Raw genomic sequence first — 14,280 nt, forward strand, 5'->3', positions numbered from 1 at the left:
CTGTCCCTCCCAGACCTGTTAAAAGGGCCAAAGCCCAGAGGGAGGGCCCTGTCCCCTGTGCCTTTAAGGAGGAGGGCCGAGCACTGACCCGAGTGCCGCGGTTACGCTCACCCGCTCGCGCCCTGTGTACAGAGAAGTTGCAGCCACAGCCCCGGCCGCCCCTCGATTAGCAGTCCGCTCAGGCCCCACGCAGCGAGTCGCCACCATGGTGAAGATCGTGACCGTTAAGACTCACGCGTACCCGGATCAGAAGCCGGGTACGAGCGGGCTCCGGAAGAGGGTGAAGGTGTTCCAGAGCAGCGCCAACTATGCAGAGAATTTCATCCAGAGTATCATCTCCACTGTGGAGCCGGCCCTGAGACAGGAAGCCACACTGGTGGTGGGCGGGGACGGCAGGTTCTACATGAAGGAAGCAATCCAGCTCATCGTCCGCATTGCCGCCGCCAACGGGGTAAGGGACGCGCCGGCTCCTGAGCGGCGTGCGCCCGAGGCCGTGCGCGACGTGCGGGAGTGCCGCCCGCCCCAGTCTGGGTGCAGGGGCACTTCCGCGCGCTGCCGCCCAAGTCTCCACGCCCCGCTCTTCTGCGCTCGCTCTTCCCCGCCTCCAGGCTCCGCGGAGGTCGCAGTGTGGGGGAAAGTGGCCACGAGACCCAGCAGAGCTGCTCTCCTGGCTCTCCGAGAGCGGGGAGACGCGGGCGCGGGGTGCCGGACACCACCAGGAGAAGACCGACCCTCCCCCTCCTGCCCTTTCCTTTCCTCTCCTCCTACCCCTTCCGAGGCCTCTGACATTTACAGTAACCTTTCCTGAAGATATGGTTACAGCGCAGAGCGCCTTCGCCTTAATTGAGAAAGGTTAGACAGCCGCCACCTTGCTCAGAATTGCTTGCATCCCTCCGGGTTGCCTGCTATTCTTGTCTAGGACTGGCGCTTCTCGCTGGCTCCGAGCCCGACGCTTTTGCGCAGGGGTGGCGGGGGCACTCACCTCCTGGTGTGTCTGGCGCGCGGGTCTTAAGAGGCGGGAGCCTAGCCTTCCTCCCCACCGCGGAGTTTGCGTGGGGACCAGCTCCTGTCCTGACACGGCCTGGTTGCTGTGGTGCAGGCTTTTAAAAAGCCTGCGTCTGGTTTTGTTGCACCCGAAGGGCCTGAAGCTGAGTTTTAATTAGAAGACAAACGGAGTACCCCAGGGCACTGTTAGGCAAGCAGAGTTCTCTGGCCAGGAAATTAGTGCAACACCTTGGTTCCGCCCCCTGCTAAGGAACCTCTAGTGAGACTTTTAGGTCTACTCAAATATGTGAAACTTAAATATTTTTCAGAAAACCCGAAATGCTAGAAGTGGCAAATTGGGTTTGATTATTTATTGACTTTTGTAAATGATGCCAACGAGTTCTAAATTTTTTTTTTTTAAATTGACTTATATCCAACTCTTTTGGAACTTACTCCCTTTACTAATACTTTTATTTATTTTAGTAGTATTTTATTTATATTATTTTGTTAACTACTACGTGGTGAGGAACTCTGGTGACATAGTGCCTAAGGCATCTAACTACTAACCAGAAGGCTGGCAGTTCAAACCCACCAGCCACTCCATGGAAGAAAGATGGGGCAATCTACTTCTGTAGTGATACTGCCTAAGAAACCCAAGGAGGGGTCGCTATGAGTTGGATCCCAGTCCAAGGCAGTGAGTTTGATTTGGTTTTTTGTACTATATAATGAGTGCTATTTTGCCAAGCACAGTTTTACCAAGCACTTCATTTACAGTTCAAGCCCCAGCCCGCTCCATGAAAGGAGGATGAAGCTATCTGCTTCTGTAAAGAATTACTGTCTTGGAAACCCAGTGGGAGTCGTAGGAGTCTTAATCTACTTGATGGCAGTGGGTTTGGTTTTGGTTTTCATTTAGTGTTCCTTATTTATTCTTCTGTACCCTATAAAGATAAACGCTATGCCTGAGGCATTTGACTGCTAACCAGAAGGCTGGCACTTCAAACCCACCAGCCATCATTCCTCAGAAGGAAGATTGGGCAATCTATTTCAGTAGTGATAATGCAAGGCACTGCTGTGCAGTCAGATCCTACTCACAGGGGCCCCTCCTTGGGTTTCCGAGGCAGTATTACTATGGAAGTAGATTGCCCAGCCTTACTTCCGAGGAGTGGCTGGTGGGTTTGAACCACCAGCCTTCTGGTTAACAGCCAAATACCTTAGGCACTAGGCCACCAGAGTTCCCAAACCAAACTAACTGCCAGTGAGTCAAATGCAACTCATAGTGATGCTCTCCTTGGGTTTCCAAGGCAGTATCACTGCTGAAGGAGATTGCCCAGTCTTTCTTCTGAGGAGTGGCTGGTGGTGGTGGAACCACCAGCCTTCTGGTTAGCAGTCAAAAGCCTTAGACTGCCTCGGAAACTCAAGGAGGGGTTGCTATCAGTCAAATCTGACTCGATGGCAGTGAGTTTGGTTTTTGGTGTGGTTCAAGTTGTCAGTGAGAAAACTGAAACTTAAATAGTTTACAAGAAGCACTAAGAATCCAGTATCGTTGTGGCCGTCGTTGTTTGCCATCAAGTCAGACCCGACTCATAGCGACCCCTCCTTGGGTTTCTGAGGCGGTATCACTACAAAAGTAGATTGCCCAACCTTTCTTCCGAGGAGTGGCTGGTGGGTTTGAACCTCCAGCCTTCTGGTTAGCAGTCAAGTGCCTTAGGCACTATGCTACCAGAGCTCCTAGAATCCTGTATAGACCTGCCCATTCCAAATGAACACCTTCTGGGAATAAAGGGACTCTTGGATCTAAAGATATATTTTCCTATATCTACAAATCTAAACTGAGTACTACTTCTGCCGCACTGGGTTAAACATCTATAAACATCAAGGAGGGAAGATTATCTGGGTTTGTTTTCTTCATGCTCCCAAATTTTCAACCACACCTTCCCATGAAAGAAGAGCAAACAATATTTGTATCCAGTGTGCCATGATTTCCACTCAGGGACCCTATAATAGATCCCTTCATTTCCTAGTTACTGCCTGTGCTGCATTTGCATTTCATTCATCCACTCAGCAAATATTGAGCTCATACCATGTACAATAATGTTTGGAATAAAAAGTTGGTTCAGACACAAGCCCTACCCTTCAGGACTTAAAGCATAGTGGAAGTTTTAAGTGGGAGTTAAAGCATAGTGGTGAAAGTTGCCCACTTGGGAGTAATATGGGTTTGGGAGGAAAGAATTAGTTAAGACTGAAAAATAAAAAAATCAAGATTCTTGAATCTTCATCACCATTTAACCACTGCCCTACTGCTTTTCCTCCTTTTGGCCAAACTTTGTAAAAGTTTTCTGCATTGACCTGTGATTTCTCCCCTCCTTGCAGTAATCTGGCTGCTGCCCTTCTACCGCTCCACTAAAATTGCTCTTGCCAAAATATTAAGGACTTTCTGGTTGCTGAATCCACTGAATACTTTTTAGGCCTCATCTTAGTTGACTTTCCTCTGCGTCTGGCACTGTTGATTTTACACTCTTAAAGTTCTCATCTCCTTTCCCTTGACCACTCCTGATGCTGCTGTTTCTGTTTTTGAGAGTTCCTTCATGGTCTGCTTGCCCTACTCACAACCCAGCTATTCCTGGGGTTTCTGTCCTCTGCTCACTGCTTTCTGATTTTATTCTTTCTCTCCCTTCTTACCTAGGGATTTAAATGTGCTAGCTCTGGTCATTAAGACATTTGGCTGCTAACCAAAAGACTTTGAACCCACCAGCCACTCTACAGAGAAAAGATGAGGCAGTCTGCTTCTGTAAAGATTTACAGCCTTGGAAACCCAGTGAGGGTTGCTTTGTAGTGAGTTTTGTTTTGTTTTGTTTTGGTTTACTCCTTATCTGGTGTGACTCAGTCCACATCTTCAGAAAGCTTTCCCTGGTACCTGTCTTTCTGCCCCTCCTTTCCCCTGATCAATGCTCCTTTCCTATGGATATCTCTAGAATAGATTAATCAAATTGCAGTGAAATTATCTGTTTACATGTCACAGTCACCTACTAGAGAGTAAGTTTGAGTCTGGGTCTGTGTTTTATCTGTATCCACAATACCTAGAGCATTCAAAGAATCCTTGTTCAATTCCCCTGAATTATATTTCCAGAATTTGTATTTCCAGCACTTAAAGCCTGAATATACAGTCGACCATTGGTATCAGCGAGCTCCACGTCCACAGATTTAACCAACCTTGGATTGGAACTAGATGGGGGACAAAGGTAATGAAGTGGTTAAAGCAATCCCTCAAAGACTAAGAGGGAGTGTGAAGTGCTATTTACATACCATTGACATTTTATTAGGTATTGTAATAACCTAGAGATGCTTTTAACTATATGGAAGGATGTGCATAGGTTATATGCAATTTTTAAATAAGGGCTTATACTATTTTACATAAGGGACTTGAACATCTGTGGATTTTGGTCAGGAGTTCTGGAACCAGTCCCCTGAGGATACTGAGGAACGACTGTAGTTGTTGTTAGGTGCCATCCAGTCAGTTCCAAGTCATAACAACTCTCTGTTCGATAGAACAAAATACTGGCAGCCCTATGCCATCCTCACAGTCCTTGCCATGTTTGAGCCCATTGTTGCAACCACTGTGTCAATCCATGTCATTGAGGGTCCGCCTCTTTCTCACTGACCTTTTACCAAGTCTGGTGTCCTTCTCCGGGGACTAGTCTCTCTAAATAACATGTCCAAAGTACATGAGACAAAGTCTTGCCCTCCTTGCTTCTAAGGAGGACTCTGGCTGTACTTTTTGCAAGACATATTTGTTAGTTCTTTTGGCAGTCCATGGTATATTAAATATTCTCCACCAACACCATAGTTCAAATGTATCAATTCCAATTTGATCTTCCTTATTCATTGTCCAGCTTTCGCATGTGTATGAGGTGATTGGAAATAGCATGACTAGAGTCATGGGCACCTTAGTCCTCATTACGTTTTAACACTTATCTGGTGTGACTCAGTCCACCAGATCATTACATCATTACTTTTTCAGACTTTACCAGAGATAACATCAGGTAACATCATTACTTTTTAACACTTTACCAGAGATCTTTTGCAGTAGATTTCCCCAGTGGAATATGTTGTTTGACTTACTGACTGCTGCTTCCATTAGTGGTGATTGTGGATTCAAGTAAAACGAAATCCTTGACAACTTCAATATTTTCTCTGTGAATCATGATTATTGGTACAGTTGTAAGGATTTTTGTTTTCTTTATATTGAAGTGAAGACTGTAGTCTTTGATCTTCATCAGTAAGTGCTATAGTTCCTCTTTGCTTGCTTTTTTTTTGCTTTCAGCAAAGTTGTGTCATATGTGTATCATTAATGAATCTTCCTTTAATCCTGATGTCATAGTCTTCATATAGTCCAGCTTCTCAGATTATTCACTTAGCAGACAGATTGAATAAGTATAGTGAAAGGATACAACCCTGATGCACACCTTTCCTGATTTTAAACCATGCAGTATCCCGTTGTTGTGTTCAAACAACTTCTTCTTGATCTATGTACAGTTTCAGCATGAGCACAATGAAATGTTCTGGAATACCCATTCTTTGTGATGTTATCCATAATTTGTTATGAGCCATACAGTCAAATACCTGTGCATAGTCAATAAAACACAAGTAAACATTTTTCTGGTATTCTTTGCTTTCAGCCAAGATCCATTTGACATCAGCAATGATATCCTTCCTTGGTGACCATTGAATTTATTCTCATCACTTATTTTTGTATCAGGTATTGTGTTAAGTAATTGGGATACCAAATTGTGGTAGTTATGTTTGTGTGTCAATTTGGCTGGGCCTGGTTGAGTGGTTGGGCAGCTGGTGGTAGTTAATCCCCACGATGAGACTGGCAATCAGTTCCATGGTGGGATCTACCACAGGCAGCTGAGTAGCTGCCTTTGGAATGTGGTCTGCTTCCTGTATTTAAGGACAAGTCTTGGGTATGGTCTTGAGCCTATGACACACTTGGACCCTGCATGTAGCTGTGTCGTTGCTCAGCAGCCTGCTAGGCTCTGCTGACCTTGGGACTTACAGTGGACTTAAGTTAATGGCCTGCCATGTGGTTTGGTAACATTGGGACTGTGCCTTTTTACTTATCAACCTTGGGGCTTCTCAGCCTCAGCAGCCAGCAGCTGTCTGAGTGAATAAACACCTCTAGCTCCAGTGGGCCGGGAGTAGAGGCAGAGCTGGACCCCAAGGTTGAGGGGCTTTCACCCAGCCCCTAGAGCCTGGCACTTTGAACTTGGACTTAAAGCCTCCAAATTGTAAGAATAAACTCCTGTTTGCTAAGGCCATCCCATTTGTGGTATGTTTCTTGTCAGAGCAGCACTAGGTAACCAGAACACAAATATTTTTTTTCTTAGAACAACATAGTGTAGAAGAGGAGATACACTAGAATAAAAAACACAATGTGTTATGTGTTAAAATGGAGATCTGTGTCAGGTAACACAGGGGTAAGAGCATGGAGGACTGTATTTTGGGGGCAAAGTGAGGAAGGCTTCACAAAGATATAGGTGACCTTGATATCTCAGGTGAGAGAAATTCTAGGCAGAATGAATAAAAATCATGAGAATTGAGGACTGTTCTCTTGGGAAAATTATTTAATTTCCAATTTCTTTTTTCCTCATCTGTAAACATCAGGAATAACTACATACCCAGAGAGGTTGTTGTGAGGACTAAATGAAGCAACATATTTTTAAGTATAGGGCATTGCCTTTCTACTGGAAGCTGCTTGAATGACACTTGTGAGAAACCCTCAGGCAGTCTGAGGCAGGACTTTATGTTATTAATATTCTGCTGATAACAAGACACTAAGTTTATCTAAATTTCCAACCTGATGCAGCCATTAGTCTCCAGAATAGATGCATTATCTCCCATCTTTCTCCAGTCCTCAATGACTTCAACCAATATAGAGAGATTCCATGATAGGACCCAATTGAGTGCATATGACAAAAATCTAACTCAGATTAGCCCAAAAAAGGAATTACTGACACATGTTACTGAAAAATCCAGGAGATTCCCAGTACAGAAGAATTTTTGTTTAGTTTTATATTTGGTTGTTATTTAATTTTAAATTTAAATTTTAAGTTTTTTTAAAATGAATAAAGCAAAATACAAAGAATTACAAATAAAACAAAAATTGTATTGAAATATAATAACCAAAAAATTAATAAACTAAATTTGTGATACAGCAATATATGTGCCTCTTTATTAATGCACTAAATTATAAGATACAGTGAAAGATAGAATACTTCCTTAGTGAGCATAAACAATATGCTTAATTTGGACCCCCCTGAATTCTATCCATGGATCTTATGGTGGTCCAAGGACCCAGGTTAAGAACCCCTGCATTTAATGAATACCTGTACCAGAAGGGGCCTCACATACAGGACCCAGAGATTAAGGGTTTTATGTTCTTAGACCAAGCCAGCTGGGCTTTGAGGCTTTGAGAGCTTCACTTTACAATGAATAAATTTTATTTATCTTCCATTTGGGATAAAATCACACTTTGAACTTTCTTGAGAGCCCTGTTATAAACACTGTTAAAGGATGTGTTTGTAGATACTGTTCACAACATGTAGAAGGAAATGGAAGAACACTGGGAAGAAAAAGGAAGTTTTGGGGACTATGAGGTAAAATGGTGTTAGGGTGGAGGTGTCTTGCCACCCTTACTTAATACCTGATATCCTTGGAGCAGGGATGACTTGTCAAACATCTTTGGGTCACTTTTTAATATGCTGTAACTTTCATGTTACAAAATGTTCTTTAATTCTGATGAGCTTTAATGATTGTCTTCCCTTATTTGTACTCTGCAATTTTGAATGATCATGAAATAGCAGTATGAATAAATTATTGCCCTTTTCCATCCAGGGGTGTACGATCTTTTAGGGGAGGAGTTAAGACATAGGAAATATATACACATAAAAAGAACTGCCTTAGAAAAAATGCTAAGTTCAGAGAAGGGAGAAAATATTCTGGCCTGGAGAAGAAAGAGGTTAAACATGAATTGTCTTGAAGAGCAGATAGTCTGGGAGCATAGAAGATGGGGCCTACTTTCAGGTGAGGGGAGCAGTGGGAGAGGTAAGGGAGAGGAATGGATGTTGTTGTTGTTGTTGTTATGTGACGTTGAGTCGGACCCGACTCATGGTGACCCCTCCTTGGGTTTCCAAGGCAGTATCACTACGGAAGTAGATTGCCCCATCTTACTTCTGAGGAGTGGCTGGTGGGTTTGAACCGACAGCCTTCTGGTTAGCAGTCACGTGCCTTAGGCACCACTCTACCAGAGCTCCCAAAGTGCTATGTTTTTAGAGCTGAGCACTTAGCCACTTAACAATCTTTGTTACATAAAATATTTAGATTAAATTGTTCAGGAACTTCTCTCTCAACAGAGAATGTTCTTGCTAAAAATAAAGTCTTTTATTCCTTTTTTAGCCAAATCAAATGCCCAAAGGGCATTGAAGACTAAAAAGGAAAACATTCTCCCTTTTCACAGTAATGCTTCTTTTGGTAAACAAGATTATATAGTGGCAAGTGATATATTGTCTTGGGAAGAGTGATTATTTAAAATATTTATTGGGCATCTATTAGGCGCTAGGCCCTGTTCAGGGTACTAAGGATTCAGCAGTGAAAGTAACAAAGTTTCTGTTCTCACACAGCTTATCTTTTAGTGGAGGGAGACAAATAATAAATAAATATGTACATGTCAGGTGAAGGAAAATACTCTGAAGAAAAATGAAACATGGTAAAGGAAGACAGCATTAGAAGGCAGCTGCTCTTTTTAGAGAGGTGGTTAGAAAGGTCTCCCTGATAAACTTCATTTGAGCAGAGACCTAAATGAAGTGATGGAGTGAGCCACATAGATATCTGTGGAAAGACTTCCAGGCAGTGGAAGAGTTAAATGTAAAGGATAAGCATAGTTAATCATTTAATACTGTAAAATTATCTTCCAAATAAACATAGTATAAATTTTATACGAAGGACCCCAATACACTATGAAATTTTACGTAGAGTATATTGCAAATAAATAGTCACTGTATATTTATCTTGGGATAGTGAGAATGGTATAATAAGCATTGCTCAAATAGTTAACAATAAATGTTTTGTTTTCTTGGACTTTGGGAGAGTTTTACAGAAGAATAATCTCAGTGTGCTATGTCTCTGAGAATAGTTAGGCTAAAAAATTTGGACTGATCAATTCTTTCCCCTTTACCGCTATCCTAGGGGAAAATGACCACAAAATTAAAATAGTGATGAAAAGAGATTTTATTCTGCATATGCATTGAAAAGAAATAACAAATGTGGGAAATGGACACACATGTCATCAGTATGAAGAACATTACAAAGTGAACTGCATATATGACATAACAATTTATTTAAAGCTTCTTCCTCCTTTCTCTGTTGTTGTTGTTAGATGATGAATCATCTCTGATTCATAGTGAGTACAACAGAACAAAACTCTGCCCAGTCCTGTGCCAGCCTCACAATCTGTGCTATACCTGAGCCCATCATAGCAGCCACTGTGTCAATCCATCTTGTTGAGGGCCTTCCCCTTTTTCGTTGACCCTCCACTTTACCAAGCATGGTATCCTTCTCTAGGGAATGATTCTATCTGACAACATGACCAAAGTAGGTGAGATGAAGCTATTCTTGCTTCCAAGGAGCACTCTGGCTGCACTTCTTCTAGGACAAATTTGTTAGTTATTTTAGCAGTCCATGGTACTTTCATTATTCTTTGGTAACACCACAACTCAAAAGCATCAACTCTTCTTCAGTCTTCCTTATTCATTGTCCAGCTCTCACATGTATATGAGGCAACTGAAAATACCATGACCTGGGTTAGGTGCACCTTTCTCTTCAAGGAGACAACTTTGCTCTTCAGCACTTTAAAGCAGTCATTTGCAGCAGATTGGCCCAGTGCAGTATGTCATTTGATGTCTTGACTGCTGCTTCCATTGGTGTTAATTGTGGAACCAAGTAATATAAAATCTTTGACAACTTCAATCTTTTTTCCATTTATTGTGAAGCTGCTTATTGGTCTGGTTGTGAGGATTTTTGTTTTCTTTATGTTGAGATGTAATCCATACTGCAGACAATAAAGACTGTAGTCTTTAATTTTCATCAGTAAGTGCTTCAAGTCATCCTTACTTTCAGCAAGCAAAGTTGTGTCATCTGCATATCGCAGGTTGTTTATGAGCCTTCCTCCAATCCTGATGCTACATTCTTTTTCATATAGTCCAGCTTCTTGGATTATTTGCTCAGCATACAGATTCAAAAAGTAGAGTGAAAGGATGCAACCCAGACACACTCCCTTCTTGATTTTAAGCCATGTAGTATCCCCTTGTTCTGTTCAAATGACAGCCTCCTGGTGTATGTACAGGTTCCTAAGTGTTGTGAAATTCCCATTCTTTTCAATGTTATCCACTATTTGTAATGATCCACACATCAAATGCTTTTGCATGGTCAATAAAACACAAGTAAACATCTTTCTGGTATTCTTGCTTACAGCCAAGATCCATCTGACATCAGCAATGATATCCCTCATTCCACATCCTCTTCTGAACCCAGCTTGCATTTCTGGTGCAAGACTAGGCAATGTTTTGTTCTGTTGTACATAGAGTTACTATGAGTCAAAACTGACTTGATGGCACCTAAAAACAGACAGTCAGACAGCTACCTGTCCAGTCTTGCACCATCCTTATATCATCCTGGCCAACTGACTGGAAGAGATCCATATTTGTTGTTAGGTATCATCAAGTCACTTTCAACTCATAGCAACCCTATGTACAAAAGATCAAAACATTGCCCAGTCTTGCACCATCCTCACAATTGTTGCTATTCTTTAGCCCATTTTTGCAGCTGCTACGTCAGTCTGTCTCGTTGAGATCTTTCCCTTTTTTGCTGACTTTCTTCTTTACCCAGCATGATATCCTTCTTCAGGGACTGGTCCCTTCTGACAAGATGACCAAAGTAGGAGAGAGCAAGTCTGACCATTCTCAGTTCTAAGGAGCATTCCAGCTATACTTCCTCCAAGATAGATTTGTTAATTTTTCTAGCAGGTCATGTTACATTGAATATTCTTCACCAACACCACAATTCAAAAGCATCAGTTCTTCTGAGGTCTTCCTTATTCCTTGTCCAGCTTTTAAATGCACATGAAGCTATTGAAAATAGCAGGGCTTGCTTCAGTCACATCTTAGTTTTTAAAGTTACATCTTGCTCATAAACATTTTAAAAAGATCTTTTGCAACAGATTGACTCAATGAAGTATGTCCTTGAGTTCTTGACTGCTGGTTTCATGAGCATTAATTGGAATGGGTACAAATATGGATCTCTTTCTGTGTGTTGGCCAGGTAGTTGTCTTCCGAGTTCCTTGGCATAAAGGAATAAGTGCTTCCAGTGCTACTTCTGTTTGTTGAGACATCTCAATGGGTATTCTGTAATTCCTGGAGTCTTGTTTTTTGCCATTGCCTTTGATGCAGCTTGGATTTCTTTCTTCAATACCATAGGTTCTTGATCATATGCTACCTCCTGAAATGGTTGAATATTGACAAATTCTTTTGATTTTTAGAAGGTCCCAATCATCTAGTTTATCTTCTGCTGTTTTTGTATCTTGGGTTATGCTTGATAGGCTATTTATGCCATAAATTCGGGCCCCTAAGTTTGCCCCTATTTTTTCTTTGATGAACTTTATTTATAATTTCAGGTTTCACATTTAAGTCTTTGATCCATCTGGAGTTAGTTTTTGTATATGAGGTGAGGTATGGATCTTGTTTCATTTTTCTGCAAATGGATATCCAGTTTTGCCAGCACCACTTGTAGAAGAGGCTATCTCTTCCTTATATAATGGATTTTGGCCCTTTATCAAAGATCAGCTGACCATAGGTCGTTGAATCTATTTCTGGTTTCTCAATTCTGTTCCACTGATCTACGTGTCTGTCGTTGTACCGATACCAGGCTGTTTTGACAATTGTGGCTGTGTAGTAGGTTTTGAGCTCTGGGAGTGTGACTAATTCTTTTTTGTACAGTGATTCTGTGTATTTATGTTAGTGGAATCCTTCAATATCTCAACTCAAGATTAATTTTTTTCTTCAGTTCTTTAAGCTTGAGAAATGCCAAGTGTGTTCTTCCCTTTTGAGTTTCCAACTCCAGGTCTTTGCACATTTCATTATAATACTTTATGTTGTCCTCTCAAGTTGTACTTTGAAATCTTCTGTTCAGCTCTTTTACTTCATCGTTTCTTCCATTTGCTTTAGGTACTCTCCATTCAAGAGCAAGAGCAGGGCTTGCTTCAGTCACATCTTAGTCTCTTCTGACATTCATTTTGGTCCTTTTGTCCTTTCCTGTCTTTTTAATGACCTTTTGCTTTCTTCATATATGATGTCTTTGATGTCATACTACAATTCGTGTGGTCGTCAGTCACTAGTGTTCAATGTATAAAACCTATTCTTTAGGTGGTCTCTAAATTCAGGCAGGATATACTCAAGGTCATATTTTGGCTCTTGTGGACTTGTGTTAATTGTCTTCAGCTTCAGCTTAAACTTACATATGAGCGATTGATGTTCTATTCCACAGTCAGCCCCTGGCCTTGTTCTGACTGATGATAGGGATTTAACAATACTTAACAATCAAATAATTAATATGTTTTTTGTTCTCTTGGACTTGGGGAGCATTTTCAGAAGAATAATTTCAGTGTGCTACATCTTTAAGAACAGTTAGGCTGAAATAGTTGGCCTGATCTATTCTTTCCTCACTCCCTCTGTCCTAGGGGAAAATTACCACATAGGTATAGTAGTGAAGAAAAGAGATTTTATTCTGCACATGCAACAAAAGGAAAAATCCAGATGTGGGAAATGGACAGACATGTCATCAGTCTGAAGAATATTACAAAGTGAACTGCATATATGAGATTATGTTTAGTGAAAACTTCTCCTTCCATTAATATACAAGTGAATCCTGTAAGTTTGAAAGAGGGCTCCCAAACAATTTTGGGAAATACCACTCTACACCATGATGGCTTGATAATGCCCATCTATAACTTACAGGAGATTTCTCAGATTAAGCTTAGTTTCTGTTGCTACTGACATGCAGGGAAGGTGAGATTCTATTTTCTTATAGATGTGTTCCACATAGTTTATTTTGGCACCTGATGCATGGATTTTTTTTTTCTTTCAACTTTTTAAAATTGTGATTTCTGTGAAAGTTTACAGAGAAAATTCATTTTCCATGCAGCAGTTCGTACACATTTTATTTCATGACATTGATTGCAATCCTCATAATGTAACAGCTCACTTTCTCCTTCTCCCTGTGGTTACCTTTCCCCTGTGTTCTTTTTTCCTATGCGTTCTGCCCTCTGAGCACAAAGATTTGGTTTTGGCTATTGTTGAGCAAATTTGACTCATCCCAGAGAGTACTTTCCTCTCAGGTATACTGTAGGGCTTTAGGGTAAGTCCTTCTAGCCAAATATTAGCCCCATATACTGTGCTACCAATATGCTCACAATCACTTTTGTTGCTGAAGGGTGAGTTGAAATAATTACAGCTTTGTGTGAGTCCAGTGGCCTTAATCAGCATGGTGTAGCAGCCATTTAGGAGAAATCAACCAGTGTGAGGGCCACAGACCCTGGTGGTGAACTGGAGGTGAGCTGTTAATTATTATATTGTGTCCTGGGACAGCAGAGAACAAGACAGGCCAAGTCCTCATTGTTGAGTTTTCGTTGGAGGCCAGGTGAAATACAGACAAGCAAACCAACACCTGCTACAATCTGCATTGAGCACTGTTTAGGGAATAAGCAAGGCAGGCTAAGCATAAAAGAGGTCAGGCTGAATCAGGTGTAGGGCTCAGGGAAGTGACAGCTAACCTGACCTGCAGTTAAAGAGAATTGTTCTAGGTGGAACCAGAGATGAGAGAATAAGTTGAAGAGGTAGGTTGGAGACCTACTGAACTCCATAGTCTTGTTTCTTACTCTACAAGAAGCACCTGCTCTAAAACAACATGTCCTATTTTTCAAATTACAAGACACTCACCTACATTGCTTCATTTTCTCTCTACAACAAACCTTTCAGGTATCCCAGGTCTATAGTTATAGAATCAGGAAAACAGTCTGGGAGTTACCCCTGCTATTCCTAGAAAGTCAGAGATATTAAAGTTGAAAACTCAGACCCTCAGGGATATGTTCCAGGTTTCAGATTCCCACTGAACATGGTTGAGGACACTGAGTCTGGGTGAAGTTTTAGGCAGTCAGTGGGTATTTGGAGTGGTAAAGTGTGCAGGCTT

The 14,280-nt window shown here is 41.6% G+C and overlaps 1 protein-coding gene across 1 annotated transcript in view; it reads left to right on the forward strand.

The window, feature by feature from the left end:
• The first annotated feature begins 202 nt into the window (after window positions 1-202).
• The window catches only part of PGM1 (phosphoglucomutase 1), an 81,845-nt gene continuing 67,767 nt past the window's right edge, over window positions 203-14,280 (forward strand). The window contains exon 1 of the mRNA XM_007959158.2: window positions 203-451. Coding sequence (XP_007957349.1) covers window positions 206-451 — 246 coding nt within the window. The 5' untranslated portion in view covers window positions 203-205. The remainder of the gene's footprint in view (window positions 452-14,280) is intronic.

The sequence above is a fragment of the Orycteropus afer genome, unplaced genomic scaffold, assembly GCF_000298275.1.
Source record: "Orycteropus afer afer isolate SDZICR_OR568_19922 unplaced genomic scaffold, OryAfe1.0 scaffold00016, whole genome shotgun sequence".
Lineage (NCBI taxonomy): Eukaryota > Metazoa > Chordata > Mammalia > Tubulidentata > Orycteropodidae > Orycteropus > Orycteropus afer.